Source organism: Coregonus clupeaformis, unplaced genomic scaffold, assembly GCF_020615455.1.
Source record: "Coregonus clupeaformis isolate EN_2021a unplaced genomic scaffold, ASM2061545v1 scaf0070, whole genome shotgun sequence".
In the NCBI taxonomy this organism is placed as follows: domain Eukaryota; kingdom Metazoa; phylum Chordata; class Actinopteri; order Salmoniformes; family Salmonidae; genus Coregonus; species Coregonus clupeaformis.
Genome location: NW_025533525.1, coordinates 228,462 through 243,503, shown reverse-complemented (window position 1 = coordinate 243,503; position 15,042 = coordinate 228,462). Strand labels below are relative to the sequence as shown.

Here is a 15,042-nt window from a genome sequence, read left to right as displayed (position 1 = left end):
CGTCTTGGCCCCTAAGACCCTCACAAACTTCTACATATTCTATCCGGCTGTATCACTGCCTTGTACGACAACTGCAACGCCCGCAACCACAGGGATCTCCAGAGGGTAGTGCAGTCAGCCTAACTCATCATCGGGGGAGCACTGCCTGCCCTCCAGGACATCTACAGCACCCGGTGCCACAGGAAGGCCAAGATCATCAAGGACCTTACACTAAAGAAATGATGGGCTGAAAACAAGCCAATTTGGGTTATTTGGTAAGCCAGTGCTGGTTAAATAATGGAGAGAACACGTTGAGTTATTTTGACCCAGCCAGTTGGGTTGCGTGAATAACCCAACATGTTGGGTTCGGGTAATCCCATGTTGTCGGGATTACCCGAACATGGTTTAATTTAACCATCAGTTGGGTATTTTTTACTCTCATGCTGGGTTGACCTAGCAGCTGGGTCTTTTGAATGTAATCCTCCTTAGGCTATTTTCAGGGGGCGTGGCTTTCAGCTAGATCTTATTGGCCACCTATCAAATCAAATCAAATCAAATTTTATTGGTCACATGCGCCGAATACAACAGGTGCAGACATTACAGTGAAATGCTTACTTACAGCCCTTAACCAACAGTGCATTTATTTTAAACAAAAAAAGTATAAAAATAAAACAACAACAACAACAAAAAATTAAAAATAAAAAAAATATAAAAAATATGTAAAAATAAAAATGTTTAAAAAAAATTGGAAAAAAATATATAAAATATATATATATTTTTTTTAAATAGTAAATGAGAGTAAATGTAATTCCTGTTCATCATGTTTAATTTATATACTGCAAATGCAAATTTTTTCTATAATATTTAGATTATTTATTACATATTATAATAAGGTATGCCACCTTATTGCATCCCAACAATGGGATTTACATAGGCTTTTAAGGAACTATTACATTTCTGTAAGTGTCATTGAAGCTACAAAAATATCAATGTTCAATGTTCTTAACATGTGATAACTATGCAACAGAACAGATTAACAGGATTTACATTTACTCTAATGGGTGGCTAAAAAGAACTATGCCCCTACTAAACTATGCCTCCAGTCTTCTGATCTGACCCGCTGGGTCATATCCCAATAACACAGCAGCAATAACACAGCACCCAGCATCAATAACCCAGCAGTTTTGAAAGAAAATAACCCAACCAAGTTACCCAATGCCTGCAACCCAGCAGTTGGGTCAACCAAACAACCCAGCATTTTTTTGTCTCTCCAGAGATGATCGATCGAGTTCAAGTCCAGGTTCTGGTTGGGCCACTCAAGGTCATTCAGAGACTTGTCCCAAAGCTACTCCTGCATTGTCTTGGCTGTGTGCTTAGGGTCGTTATCCTGTTGGAAGGTGAACCTTCACCCCAGTCTGAGGTCCTGAGCGCTCTGGAGCAGATTTACATCAAGGATCTCTCTGTACATTGCTTGGTTCATCTTTCCTTCGATTCTGACTAGTCTCCCAGTCCCTGCCGCTGAAAAACATCCCCACAGCATGATGCTGCCACCACCATGCTTCACCGTAGGGATGGTGCCAGGTTTCCTCCAGACGTGACGCTTGGCATTCAGGCCAAAGAGTTCAATCTTGGTTTCATCAGACCAGAGAAACTTGTTCTCATTGTCTGAGAGTCTTTAGGTGCCTTTGGAAAACTCCAAGAGGGCTGTTATGTGCCTTTTACTGAGGAGTGGCTTCCGTCTGGCCACTCTACCATAAAGGCCTGATTGGTGGAGTGCTGCAGAGATGGTTGTCCTTCTACAAGGTTCTCCCATCTCCACAGAGGAACTCTAGAGCTCTGTTAGAGTGACCATCGAGTTCTTGGTCACCTCCCTCACCAATGCCCTTCTCCCCCGATTGCACGGGAAGCAAGCTCTATGAATAGTCTTCGTGGTTCCAAACTTCTTCCATTTAAGAATGATGGAGGCCACTGTGTTCTTGGGGACCTTCAATGCTCCAGATCTGTGCCTCAACACAATTCTGTCTCGGAGCTCTACGGACAATTGCTTCGACCTCATGGCTTGGTTTTTGCTCTGACATGCATTGTCAACTGTGGGACCTTATATAAACAGGTGTGTGCCTTTCCAAATCATGTCCAATCAATTGAATTTATCACAGGTGGACTCCAATCAAGTTGTAGAAACATCTCAAGGATGATCAATGGAAACAGGATGCACCGGAGCTACATTTTGAGTCTCATAGCAAAGGGTCTGAATACTTATGTAAATAAGGTTTTTCTGTTTTTTATTTTTAATACATTAGCAAAAAAATCTAAAAACCTGTTTTCGCTTGGTCATTATGGGGTATTGTGTGTAGATTGCAACAACATTTTTTTTTTTTTAAATCCTTTTTAGAATAAGGCTGTAACGTAACAAAATGTGGAAAAAGTCAAGGGGTCTGAATACTTTCTGAAGGCACTGTATATGGTTTTAGAAAATGTGCTTATTTAACAAACACAAAATAGCAAACACTTTCAATAGGAAATATTTTGAAAGGTGTCAGGAACATTTAATGTCGATTGAATGTTAAAGGAATCCCTTTGAAGAAGTGAATGGATAGAGCTCTGTTTCTATTTTCAATAGTAAACATTTTCAAAGGGGTCAGGAACATTTCATGTCGATTGAATGTTAAAGGAAACCTTTTGAATAAGTTAATTGATAGAGCTCTGTTTCTTATACAGAAGCCAGAGCAAGGTGCATCCACTCTACCACATTAAATGGTTAGCCACAATCATGAGCAGACAGACCTGTCTCTCAATGGTGTTAAGAATTTTTAAAAAATTCAGTAGAGAGGACCAGACTTCAATGCAACATTTAATTAGTTGCCTTTAACACAGCTCCCAGCTCCCTACTAGCTCAACAAGCACCAGCTGCTACTAACTGCCAATCAGCATCCACGCCTGTTGCAACACTTTAACTAGTTGCCGCGAATGCAGCTCCTCAACAGCATCAGCTGCAACTCATTGCTAATTAGCCTCCACACCTGTCCTCAATCTCCTTAATCACCACTGCCACCCTCCTTAAACCTGACCAAACTAACATTCCTTTGTGTTCAGCATTGCATGGTGCATTGCATGACACGGTGCGTTATTAGCCTTGTCAAGGTCTGCTGAGCCAATTCTCCACTAAGCAAGTTAATTCTAATCTTTTGTTGAATCTCGCACCTGCTCCCATCAGGTCTCGTTCCCTAAACTCTACTTTCGTTTTCAAGCTCTTTATATCCATTGTTCCTCTCCAGGCTCCTAGAAAGAATGGTGCCAGAGGGGATGGCTGCCGTTTTACGTGCTCCTAACCAATTGTGCTATTTTGTGTGTTTTTTCGCATTGTTTGTAACTTATTATGTACATAATGTTGATGCTACCGTCTCTTATAACCGAAAAGAGCTTCTGGATATCAGAACAGCGAATACTCACCTCAAACTGGACAAATATTTTTTATTTCATGTGTCCGGTGCCCCCGCACAATGACTTGGTACCGGTACCCCCTGTATATAGCCTCGCTATTGTTATTTTACTGCTGCTCTTTAATTATTTGTTACTTATTATTTTTTATTTTATTGAATGTTTTATTTGTGTTTTTTTTATTATTTTAATTTTAATTGTTTGGTATTCTTTCTTAAAATTACATTGTTGGTTATGGGCTTGTAAGTAAGGTCTACACCTGTTGTATTCTGCGCATGTGACAAATACAATTTGATTTGATTTGACAAAGGATATAATGTTGCTCCCAGACAAGGCCCAAATCCCCATCATTCGCGTGAAGAAAATAAGGAAATACAGGGGGCGGAGATCAGGGTGCCTTGTGAGAATTCGTTGGCGAGTGGGTAACCTGTTCTATTGGCCAACGTGCAATCACTGGAGAATAAACTCACGCTGGTACTAAGACCGCACTCAACGAGCTGTATAAGGCCATAAGCAAACAAGAAAATGCTCATCCAGAAGCGGCACTCCTAGTAGCCAGGGTCTTTAATGCAGGCAAACTTAAATCTGTTTTACCTCATTTCTACCAGCATGTCACATGTGCAACCAGAGGGAAAAAAAACTCTAGACCACCATTACTTCACACACAGAGACACGTACAAAGCTCTCCCTCGCCCTCCATTTGGAAAATCTGACCATAATTCTATCCTCCTTATTCCTGCTTACAAGCAAAAACTAAAGCAGGAAGTACCAGTGACTCGCTCAATACGGAAGTGGTCAGATGACGCGGATGCTACAAGACTGTTTTGCTGGGACAGACTGGAATAAATTCATCCAATGGCATTGAGGAGTATACCACCTCAGTCACCGGCTTCATCAATAAGTGCATCGACGACGTCGTCCCCACAGTGACCGTACGTACATATCCCAACTAGAAGCCATGGATTACAGACAACATCCACACCGAGCTAAAGGCTAGAGCTGCCACTTTCAATGAGCGGGACGCTAATCCGTTTATAAGAAATCCCGCTATGCCCTCAGACGAACCATCAAACAAGCAAAGCGTCAATACAGGACTCAGATTGAATCCTACTACACCGGCTCTGACGCTCGTCGGATGTGGCAGGGCTTGCAAACTATTACGGACTACAAAGGGAAACCCAGCCGCGAGCTGCCCAGTGACGCGAGCCTACCAGACGGGCTAAATGGCTTTTATGCTCGCTTCGAGGCAAGCAACACTGAAGCATGCATGCACCAGCTGTTCCGGATGACTGTGTGATCACACTCTCCGTAGCCGATGTGAGGAAGACCGTTAAACAGGTCAACACGGCCACGGGGCCAGACGGATTACCAGGACGTGTACTCAGAGCATGCGCGGACCAACTGGCAAGTGTCTTCACAGACATTTTCAACCTCTCCCTGACCGAGTCTGTAATACCTACATGTTTCAAGCAGACCACCCTAGTCCCTGTGCCCAAGAAAGTGAAGGTAACCTGCCTAAATGACTACCGCCCGTAGCACTCACGTCGGTAGCCATGAAGTGCTTTGAAAGGCTGGTCATGGCTCACATTAACACCATCATCCCGGAAACCCTAGACCGACTCCAATTCGCATACCGCCACAACAGATCCACAGATGACGCAATCTCAATCGCACTCCACACTGCCCTTTCCCACCCGGACAAAAGGAACACCTATGTGAGAATGCTGTTCATTGACTACAACTCAGCGTTCAACACCATAGTGCCCACAAAGCTCATCACTAAGCTAAGGACCCTGGGACTGGATCCTGGACTTCCTGACGGGCCAGCCCTAGGTGGTAAGGGTAGGCAACAACACATCTGACAGGCTGATCCTCAACACGGGGGCCCCTCGAGGCTGTAGTGGAGCGGGTCGAGAGTTTCAAGTTCCTTGGTGTCCACATCACCAACAAACTATCATGGTCTAAACACCAAGAAATTCGTGAAGAGGGCACGACAACGCCTTTTGCCCCTCATGAGACTGAAAATATTTGGTATGGGTCCCCAGATCCATCCTCAAAAAGTTCTGCAGCTGCACCATCGAGAGCATTCTGACCGGTTGCATCACCGCCTGGTATGCCATCTGCTCGGCATCTGACCGTAAGGAGCTACAGCGGGTGGTGCGTCCAGCCCAGTACATCACTGGGGCCAAGCTTCCTGCCATCCAGGACCTATATACTAGGCGGTGTCAGAGGAAGGCCCAAAAAAATTGTCAAAGACTCCAGTCACCCAAGTCACATACTGTTCTCTCTGCTACCGCACAGCAAGCGGTAGCGGAGCGCCAAGTCTAGTCCAAAAAGCTCCTTAACAGCTTCTACTCCCAAGCCATAAGACTACGGAACAATTAATCAAATTGCCACCCGGACTATTTACATTGACACCCCCTTTGTTTTGGTTTTTACACTGCTGCTACTCGCTGTTTATTATCTATGCATAGTCACTTTACCACTACATACATGTACAAATTCCCTCGACTAACTTGTAGCCCCACACATTGACTCGGTACTAGTACCCCCTATAGCCTCATTATTGATATTTTATTGTGTTCCTTTTTTTATTTTACTTTAGTTTATTTAGTAAATATTTTCTTAACTCTATTTTCTTAAAACTGCATTGTTGGTTAAGGGCTTATAAGTAAGCATTTCACGGTAAGGTCTACACCTGTTGTATTGGGCGCATGTGACATATACAATTTGATTTGATCATGGACCAGCAAGCTGCCTGCTTTCACAACATTTCCTCTGCACCAAGCTGGCCAGCTCCACAGCCCATTCCCAACATGCTCTCCCGAGCGCATTTCCCAAATATCCACTGCCCTGCTTCACCGAACATACAAGCGCATCTCCCAGCCACATGCCCTGCTCCTTGCTGGATCCGTGAGGCCGTGCCGACAACCATCGATTCCGAGTCCCGGCTATTCAACCCGCCGGTACAGTAATTCGTTTTCAATTCAATACATTTTTCCATTCATGTTAAGAGTAATTGATAAAAGCTGCTTGGCACTTTTCATTGTCCCACAGTCCATGTGACGGCAGGCCACACAGTATCATATTGCAACACTTTGTTGCAAATTCACCATATTGGCCACATCCTATCATCCTGCAGACCGGCCTTATCACTCTAGAAATGCCATCTTCATGTCATTGCATGGCGTCCGTCCAGCCATGATTGTTCTGACTTATGTTGCTTTCTCCCTCGTGCCCCCACTACACTACTTCTCCCTCTCTCTGGTCGGTTGACTATGGCTGCCCATCATCCCGGGACCACAACCACCTCCACCCATGTTGCTACCGCATGATGACACCACGCACCCGAGGGCCACCATGATGACATCCCCAAGACCACCAACTTGGCTTCCAAGCCTCAGATCAGGCCTCAAAGTCAACCTAGGCCTAAACCAACTCCGGACCTGGCTTCTCTCCCAGCCTCAGATTACGACTTGACATCCGACACAGCCTAAGTCCCTGCAGCTACAGCTCCCCCCGACGGCCCAGCAGGCTGGCATTCTCTTTCCCCCCTCTCTATAATACCTGACACAGGTACACATCCCTCTCCCCTACACCCCCCTTTGTTCTCTCTCACTGCCCCCGTCTCCTCCACGCCGGCAGTGCACTACCTGCATCCAACGGCTGCTCTGGCCCCCCCGGCTCCCTTGCCTCTTGCAACTACTTTTCTCTCCGGCCCCACTGGACCCGTGACCACTGCCCTGGTGGCTCACCTACCCTCTCTGCCAGTGATGGCCTATCTCTCTCAGCATACTGCTACCTCTACCCCCCTCCTCTGATGCTCTGTCTCCGTCACCGGTGCAACCTCCCCACAGCCTTCGGCTCATCCCACCCCAGTTTCCACTGGCCCCATATCTGCCTATCTGGCAGCGGCTCACCATCTTTCTCTGCCAGTGTTGACCTGTTTCCCTCATGTCTCGCTGACCTCCCGGCTACCTTGCCTGCTCTTTCTTCACAGCCTCCGGCTCCCCTCCCCCACCCCTGCTTGCCCCGTCTCAGTTCACTGGCTCACCCTCTATCTACCAGTGTCGACCACTCTCTTTACCTCAGGTCCCAGTACCACCAACACACCGTCTCCTCCCCTCTGCTCTCTGCCACCAATGACCTCACATCCCCACCTACTCAGCCAGTTATGTGCCCACCGCTACCACAGCGGTTTGGCCCCTGGACCTCCCAGCTGCGACCCTGTCCCAGATAAGTGAACTGACTGTCTCACGGTTCCAGTCTTCACTGCCGGCACTCTGGCCTCCCGGTTACAACCACTAGTAGCTCTCCCCCTCTCAGGTCCCGCTGGCCCCTTGTCCACTGCTACAGCAGTGGCTCACCCCCTCTCTCTGCCAGTGACGACCTCTCCCCACCTCAGGCCCTGCCGACGCATGACTGTTCCTCCCACAGTGACACACCCTCCCTCTCCACCATTGACAAACTCCATCTTCGCCTCTGGTCCCACTTGTCCTGTGACCGCCACCCTTGCAGTGCCTCACCTTCTCTGCCAGCGACGACTGCTCAGCCTGCTATATGTGCCTGCTGCTCCTGCTCCTCCAGCTGTGGCTTTGTCCCTATTCCTCACAGCTGTGACCTCTCAGTTCAGTGAGCCGATTGCCTCGAAGTTCCAGTTTTCACTGTTGGCTGCAGCCCAGCCCTGCCCTCCGGCTCACCATTCCCTGTTGACGGCAGACCTGGCTCTTCCTCCACCCATCACCCTCCACTTCAATTCGCATCCAGTCGCTTCCTCACTTCGCCAGAAGATTCTACAAGGTCCCGCTTGCCACGTGACCGCGGCAGCGGCTCACCCCCTCTCTCTGCAAGTGTGGACCTCTCCCCACCTCAGGTTCGTGTAGCCCCGTGAACGCTGCTCCAGCAACGGCTCACCCACTCTCTTTCGACCTCTCCCCACTTCAGGTCCCCCCGGCCCCTTCCTTGGCCTTCTTGTACTACAGAGACATCATTTGCTGAGCTCACCCTACTCGCCGCTAGGAGTTGGATGACTACCACTCCATTGTTATGGATCTGGCCGTTCACTTTGGTGGCGCAACAATCTACGAATGCCACTGCCACCAGGCTCCTGCAGTGATATGTCAGCACATACTGGGGCACTCTTGACAGTTCTACGGTCGCCTTCTCTTCACTGCTGGTCCCATGACTGCCACCCACGCAGTGCCTCACCTTCCATCCCTACCAGCCATGAATTCCCACATCTCAGCCAGTTACGTTCCAACTGATCTTGCAGCGGTTCGGCCCCTGGTTTTACCAGCGGAGACCCTCAACTAGATGTGAACCAACTTTCTCTGTTCAAGTATTCAGATGCTGGCCTCCGCCCACCCTTGTCACCAGCCAATCACCATTGACATCATGTCTGCCTGCATCCAGATGCTGAGATTAGGTTACGTCTCTCTACGCTGGGATTTATGTTTCTTTTGGCATTTTTCGCTTCCTGCGGCGTTCTGAGTTTACATCACCGTCCTCTACAAATATACCTTCACCATCCAACACAATAAACCAATCAGTTTGGCAGAACCACAACAGTCTACCTGTTCCGGCTAACATCTACCCTCAGCCCTTACCAACCACTCACCTACTTCCAACAGCTCAGACAATCTCAACATACCTCTCCATCCGATCCACTGTTCATCACCAAATTAGGTTCCATCGCCTCACGAATGGTTCCATTCCCATCTGATACATCGGAGCTGCATCCATGGCATCTTGACACAGCATCCCAGACCATACCATACAACTCCTCGCACGCTGGTCCTCTCAAGCCTATCATTACTACATCCGCTCTGATATCAACATCAGGAGAGCACACAACATGCTCATCTCTCAGAACCCGCATTAACTCGAGCACTGTTTTCTAGTCCCTGCCTTCTTTCACGGACACCATCTACCTCACGCACCGACTTCTACCCAACCAGCCAAAAGAGGCTTGCCTGGTTCCTCTCAACGTTTTCTTCCTTCAATAGTTTATTTCCCTTGCCACAGTAGCTTCTGCTTGCTCTCCTGGGGTCTAAGGTTGGGTCACTCCGTGGGCATCTCGTCCATACGCTGTATTACCTCAACTATATTGCCAACCATTCAGCACCTGCAGTCCAGAACAACTCACTTCCTCTCCAGGGTCAGACTAATTTGGAGTTCTCTTTTGGGGATTGCCATCACCACAGCAGCCTAACTACCATGGCCTGATGTCTACAAGCCAAACTCTACAGAGTCCACCCGTGTTCTCATTCCCCTCCTGTAACCTTCTCACAGCCATTCAATTCCCTCAAAAAAAAATATTAAACCCATTTCAATGTCTGGTCCTTAAACTCGGAATGAAAGACTATTAAGGCCCAATGACGTTAAACAACATGGTTAGCTAACAGGAAAGGAAAAAACATGTAACATCCACACATGGTCTCACTAACGTACATGTGGTCAAACGAGCTGGAACATCATTTTGTCAGGTGATATAGAGTTCAGTATGGCTGCTCTTCCTGCCACAACAGAGGTATAGTATACCTAGAGAAATTTCAAGGTAGAAGTTGCCCTATAGGATCAGCTTTACCCCCGCCCCCCCACTAAATGCTAACCTTAACAGGAGAGGAGGCATGCAGAGGAGAGCTGGAGAGGAGGAAGGAGGAAGAGAGGAGAGGAGAGTTAGGGCTCTATTCAATCTGTATTGCCGAAGCGGTTCCAATTGTGTGATACAAAATGTAAAGGTAATTTCCGATTGCGCCGACATGAATGCAGTCTCCGCTAATGCGGGAACATTGTCTTTAAATTTAAATTGCGCTGTAACACTGAACTTCCGTTATACGGATTGAATAGCCCTTAAGCGAGTCAGAGAAAGTCAGAGAGTCAGAGGCAAAGAGAGGCAGAGAGCGGCAGAGGGAGGCCTAGTGGTTCTGATCATACCTTGAGGCTGGAGCAGGAGGAGCGTTGCTCCCTCGTAGAGGAGCTGCCTCTGTTCTCTGTCGTCCCTCTCTCCTTGGCCTCTGGCTCCATCCTACGGATGGCTCTCGTTTTCCTTGGGCAATGTTCCCTTAATGAAATTTCTTGGCATTGATGCATGCAACCCTGCAAATAGATAATTCAAGCATGTGACCCAGATCTCTTCCTATCCCGAAAATAAGTGTGTTTGCAGCAGCATTGCTCCAGTCTGAAGGCTAGGAAGGCCAATGGATTAAATTATATTTTAAGAGTTTTTAGGACTGTAGTCCACAGGCAATAAATAAATAAAACAGTATTTAATTAGAAAACTAACTCTTAAAAACAAATGGTTTTAGTAGCATATCATAGATTAAGACTATAATTGATTTTAAAATCAAAGGGGAGATGACACTCAAAGACTGCCCAAGTCCTAGAATCTTGCTCCTACTTCCAGGAATGTATTGATGAATAATTAATTCAACCAAAGAACCTTAGACATGAGAGAACTATGTGGTAACCTGTCCAGAGCATGCATGCATGCATGCATGCATCTCTCTCTCTCTCTCTCTCTCTCTCTCTCTCTCTCTCTCTCTCTCTCTCTCTCTCTCTCTCTCTCTCTCTCTCTCTCTCTCTCTCTCTCTCTCTCTCTCCTCTCTCTCTCTCTCTCTCTCTCTCTCTCTCTCTCTCTCTCTCTCTCTCTCTCTCTCTCTCTCTCTCTCTCTCTCTCTCTCTCTCGCTCTCGCTCTCTCTCTCTCTCTCTCTCTCTCGCTCTCGCTCTCTCGCTCTCTCTCTCTCTCTCTCTCTCTCTCTCTCTCTCTCTCAGCCTCCAACCTTATGAATAGTAAATAGCTTCCACTCAAATCTTACAATCCATATAGAAATATACTGTAGCTGCAAGCAGCCATGCTGGGGTTCAAGCTTTGGCCCAACAGGACCACCATAAGGACAAATTGGACACATCGCTCTTGGATTAAATACACTATGTACAGTACCAGTCAAATGTTTGGACACACCTATTCATTCAAGGGTAGAATAATAGTGAAGACATTAAAACTATGAAATAACACATAGTAACCAAAAATATATTTTAAATTTGAGATTCTACAAAGTAGCCACCCTTTGCCTTGATGACAGCATTACACACTCTTGGCATTCTCTTTTTTGAGAAATGTCCTCTGGTCTGATGAAACAAAAATAGAACGGTTTGGCCATAATGACCATCGTTATGTTTGGAGGAAAAAGGGGGTTGCTTGCAAGCCGAAGAACACCATTCCAACCGTGAAGCACGGGGGTGGCAGCATCATGCTGTGGGGGTGCTTTGTTGCAGGAGGGACTGGTGCACTTCACAAAATAGATGGCATCATGAGGAAGGAAAATTATGGGGATATATTGAAGCTCTCAAGACATCTGTCAGGAAGTTAAAACTTGGTGGCAAATGGGTCTTCCAAAGTTGTGGCAAAATGGCTTAAGGACAACAAAGTCAAGGTATTGGAGTGGCCATCACAAAGCCCTGACCTCAATCCTATATTAAATTTGTGGGCAGAACTGAAAAAGCGTGTGCGAGCAAGGAGGCCTACAAACCTGACTCAGTTACACCAGCTCTGTCAGGAGGAATGGGCCAAAATTCACCCAGCTTATTGTGGGAAGCTTGTGGAAGACTACCCGAAACGTTTGACCCAAGTTAAACAATTTAAAGGTAATGCTACCAAAAACTAATTGAGTGTATGTAAACTTCTGACCCACTGGGAATGTGATGACAGAAATTAAAGCTGAAATAAATCACTCTACTATTATTCTGACATTTCACATTCTTAAAATAAAGTGGTGATCCTAACTGACCTAAGACAGGGAATTTTTCCTAGGATTAAATGTCAGGAATTGTGAAAAACTGAGTTTAAATGTACAGTGAGGGAAAGAAGTATTTGATCCCCTGCTGATTTTGTACGTTTGCCAACTGACAAAGAAATGATCAGTCTATAATTTTAATGGTAGGTTTATTTAAACAGTGAGAGACAGAATAACAACAAAAAAATCCAGAAAAATGCATGTAAAAAATGTTACAAATTGATTTGCATTTAATGAGGGAAATAAGTATTTGACCCCCCTGCAAAACATGACTTAGTACTTGGTGGCAAAACCCTTGTTGGCAATCACAGTGGTCAGACGTTTCTTGTAGTTGGCCACCAGGTTTGCACACATCTCAGGAGGAATTTTGTCCCACTCCTCTTTTCAGATCTTCTCCAAGTCATTAAGGTTTCGAGGCTGACGTTTGGCAACTCGAACCTTCAGCTCCCTCCACAGATTTTCTATTGGATTAAGGTCTGGAGACTGGCTAGGCCACTCCAGGTCGTTAATGTGCTTCTTCTTAAGCCACTCCTTTGTTGCCTTGGCCATGTGTTTTGGGTCATGGTCATGCTGGAATACCCATCCACGACCCATTTTCAATGCCCTGGCTGAGGGAAAGAGGTTCTCACCCAAGATTTGACGGTACATGGCCCCATCCATCGTCCCTTTGATGCAGTGAAGTTGTCCTGTCCCCTTAGCAGAAAAACACCCCAAAAGCATAATGTTTCCACCTCCATGTTTGATGGTGGGGATGGTATTCTTGGGGTCATAGGCAGCATTCCTCCTCCTCCAAACACGGCGAGTTGAGTTGATGCCAAAGAGCTACATTTTGGTCTCATCTGACCACAACACTTTCACCCAGTTCTCCTCTGAATCATTCAGATGTTCATTGGCAAATTTCAGACGGGCATGTATATGTGCTTTCTTGAGCAGGGGGACCTTGCGGGCACTGCAGGATTTCAGTCCTTCACAGCGTGGTGTGTTACCAATTGTTTTCTTGGTGACCATGGTCCCAGCTGCCTTGGGATCATTGACAAGATCCTCCCGTGTAGTTATGGGCTGATTCCTCACCGTTCTCATGATCATTGCAACTCCACGAGGTGAGATCTTGCATGGAGCCCCAGGCCGATGGAGATTGACAGTTATTTTGTGTTTCTTCCATTTGCAAATATTGCACCAACTGTTGTCACCTTCTCACCAAGCTGCTTGGAAATGGTCTTGTAGCCCATTCCAGCCTTGTGTAGGTCTACAATCTTGTCCCTGACATCCTTGGAGAGCTCTTTGGTCTTGGCCATGGTGGAGAGTTTGGAATCTGATTGATTGATTGCTTCTGTGGACAGGTGTCTTTTATACAGGTAACAAACTGAGATTAGGAGCACTCCCTTTAAGAGTGTTCTCCTAATCTCAGCTCGTTACCTGTATAAAAGACTCCTGGGAGCCAGAAATCTTTCTGATTGAGAGGGGGTCAAGTACTTATTTCCCTCATTAAAATGCAAATCAATTTATAACATTTTTGACATGCGTTTTTCTGGATTTTTTTGTTGTTATTCTGTCTCTCATTGTTCAAATAAACCTACCATTAAAATTGTAGACTGATAATATCTTTGTCATTGGGTAAACATACAAAATCAGCAGGGGATCAAATACTTTTTTCCCTCACTGTATTTGGCTAAGATGTATGTAAACTTCCGACTTCAACTGTATAATGTGGACACCCTTTCAAATTAGTGGATTCAGCTATTTCAGCCACAACCATTGCTGACAGATGTATAAAATTGAGCACACAGCCTTGCAATCTCCATAGACAAACATTGGCAGTAGGATGGCCTTACTGAAGAGCTCAGTGACTTTCAACGTGGCACCGTCATAGGATGCCACCTTTCCAACAAGTCAGTTTGTCAAATTTATGCCCTGCTGTTATTGTGAAGTGGAAACGTCTAGGAGCAACAACAGCTCAGCCGCGAAGTGGTAGGCCACACAAGCTCACAGAACGGGACCGCCGAGTGCTGAAGCGCATAGCGTGTAAAAATCGTCTGTCCTCAGTTGCTACACTCACTACCGAGTTCCAAACTGCCTCTGGAAGCAATGTCAGCACAATAACTGTTCGTCGGGAGCTTCATGAAATGGGTTTCCATGGCCGAGCAGCTGCACACAAGCCTGAGATCACCATGTGCAATGCCAAGTCTCTAGTTCAAACAACATGGCCGTTATAAGCCAACAGCACCGCCATGAGGCCAAACAGAACCAAACTCTACAGGTTAGCTAGACTCACATCGCTGAGCATGTGTGCCAAATTCCATTACTTTGTCAAACAGATCAAGAGATATAAATATATGGTGGATCAGATTGTTCTTGCATATGTTGAGTCTTGACAGTGTTGGGTAAATGTGTATCACGTTTTGTTTCAATGCGAATAACCACGTCTGATTTATATGCATTTATGTGCCACCCCACACCCACTTTAATGTTTATTGGTCAGTACCGGCCATGTTGTTTGAGATGCTAGCCTGGAAAAACATGCGTTGTGAGACCTTGGTCCATAGATGCCAAATAAGGCTTTCCATCATTAAACACGTCTCGTTATCTTGTCTGTTGTCTGGGCTGTAACATGGTCATCATCTGATATTTACGTTAGCTGATGAAAATTGACATGGAGCCTCCGGGGAGGGAGGGGAAGAGGGAGAGGGAGAGAGAGCGAGACCTCCCCAGTAGTCATGTGAGAGCGCTGGGCTGGGTACAGCACGGTAAGTTGCTGCAGGGTGTCACTCAGCAGGCGATCAGAGCCTAGTGTTGATTGCAAAAGGCATCTCTCTCTCGGACTCACCTAGA

At 46.2% G+C, this 15,042-nt stretch overlaps 1 protein-coding gene across 1 annotated transcript in view; it reads right to left on the bottom strand.

Moving 5' to 3' along the window:
• LOC123483301 (solute carrier organic anion transporter family member 1C1-like) overlaps positions 1–15,042 on the bottom strand; it is a 52,593-nt gene that overhangs the window by 27,029 nt on the left and 10,522 nt on the right. The window contains exon 2 of the mRNA XM_045213001.1: positions 10,354–10,515. Within this exon, the coding sequence (XP_045068936.1) occupies positions 10,354–10,509 (156 nt within the window). The 5' untranslated portion in view covers positions 10,510–10,515. The remainder of the gene's footprint in view (positions 1–10,353; positions 10,516–15,042) is intronic.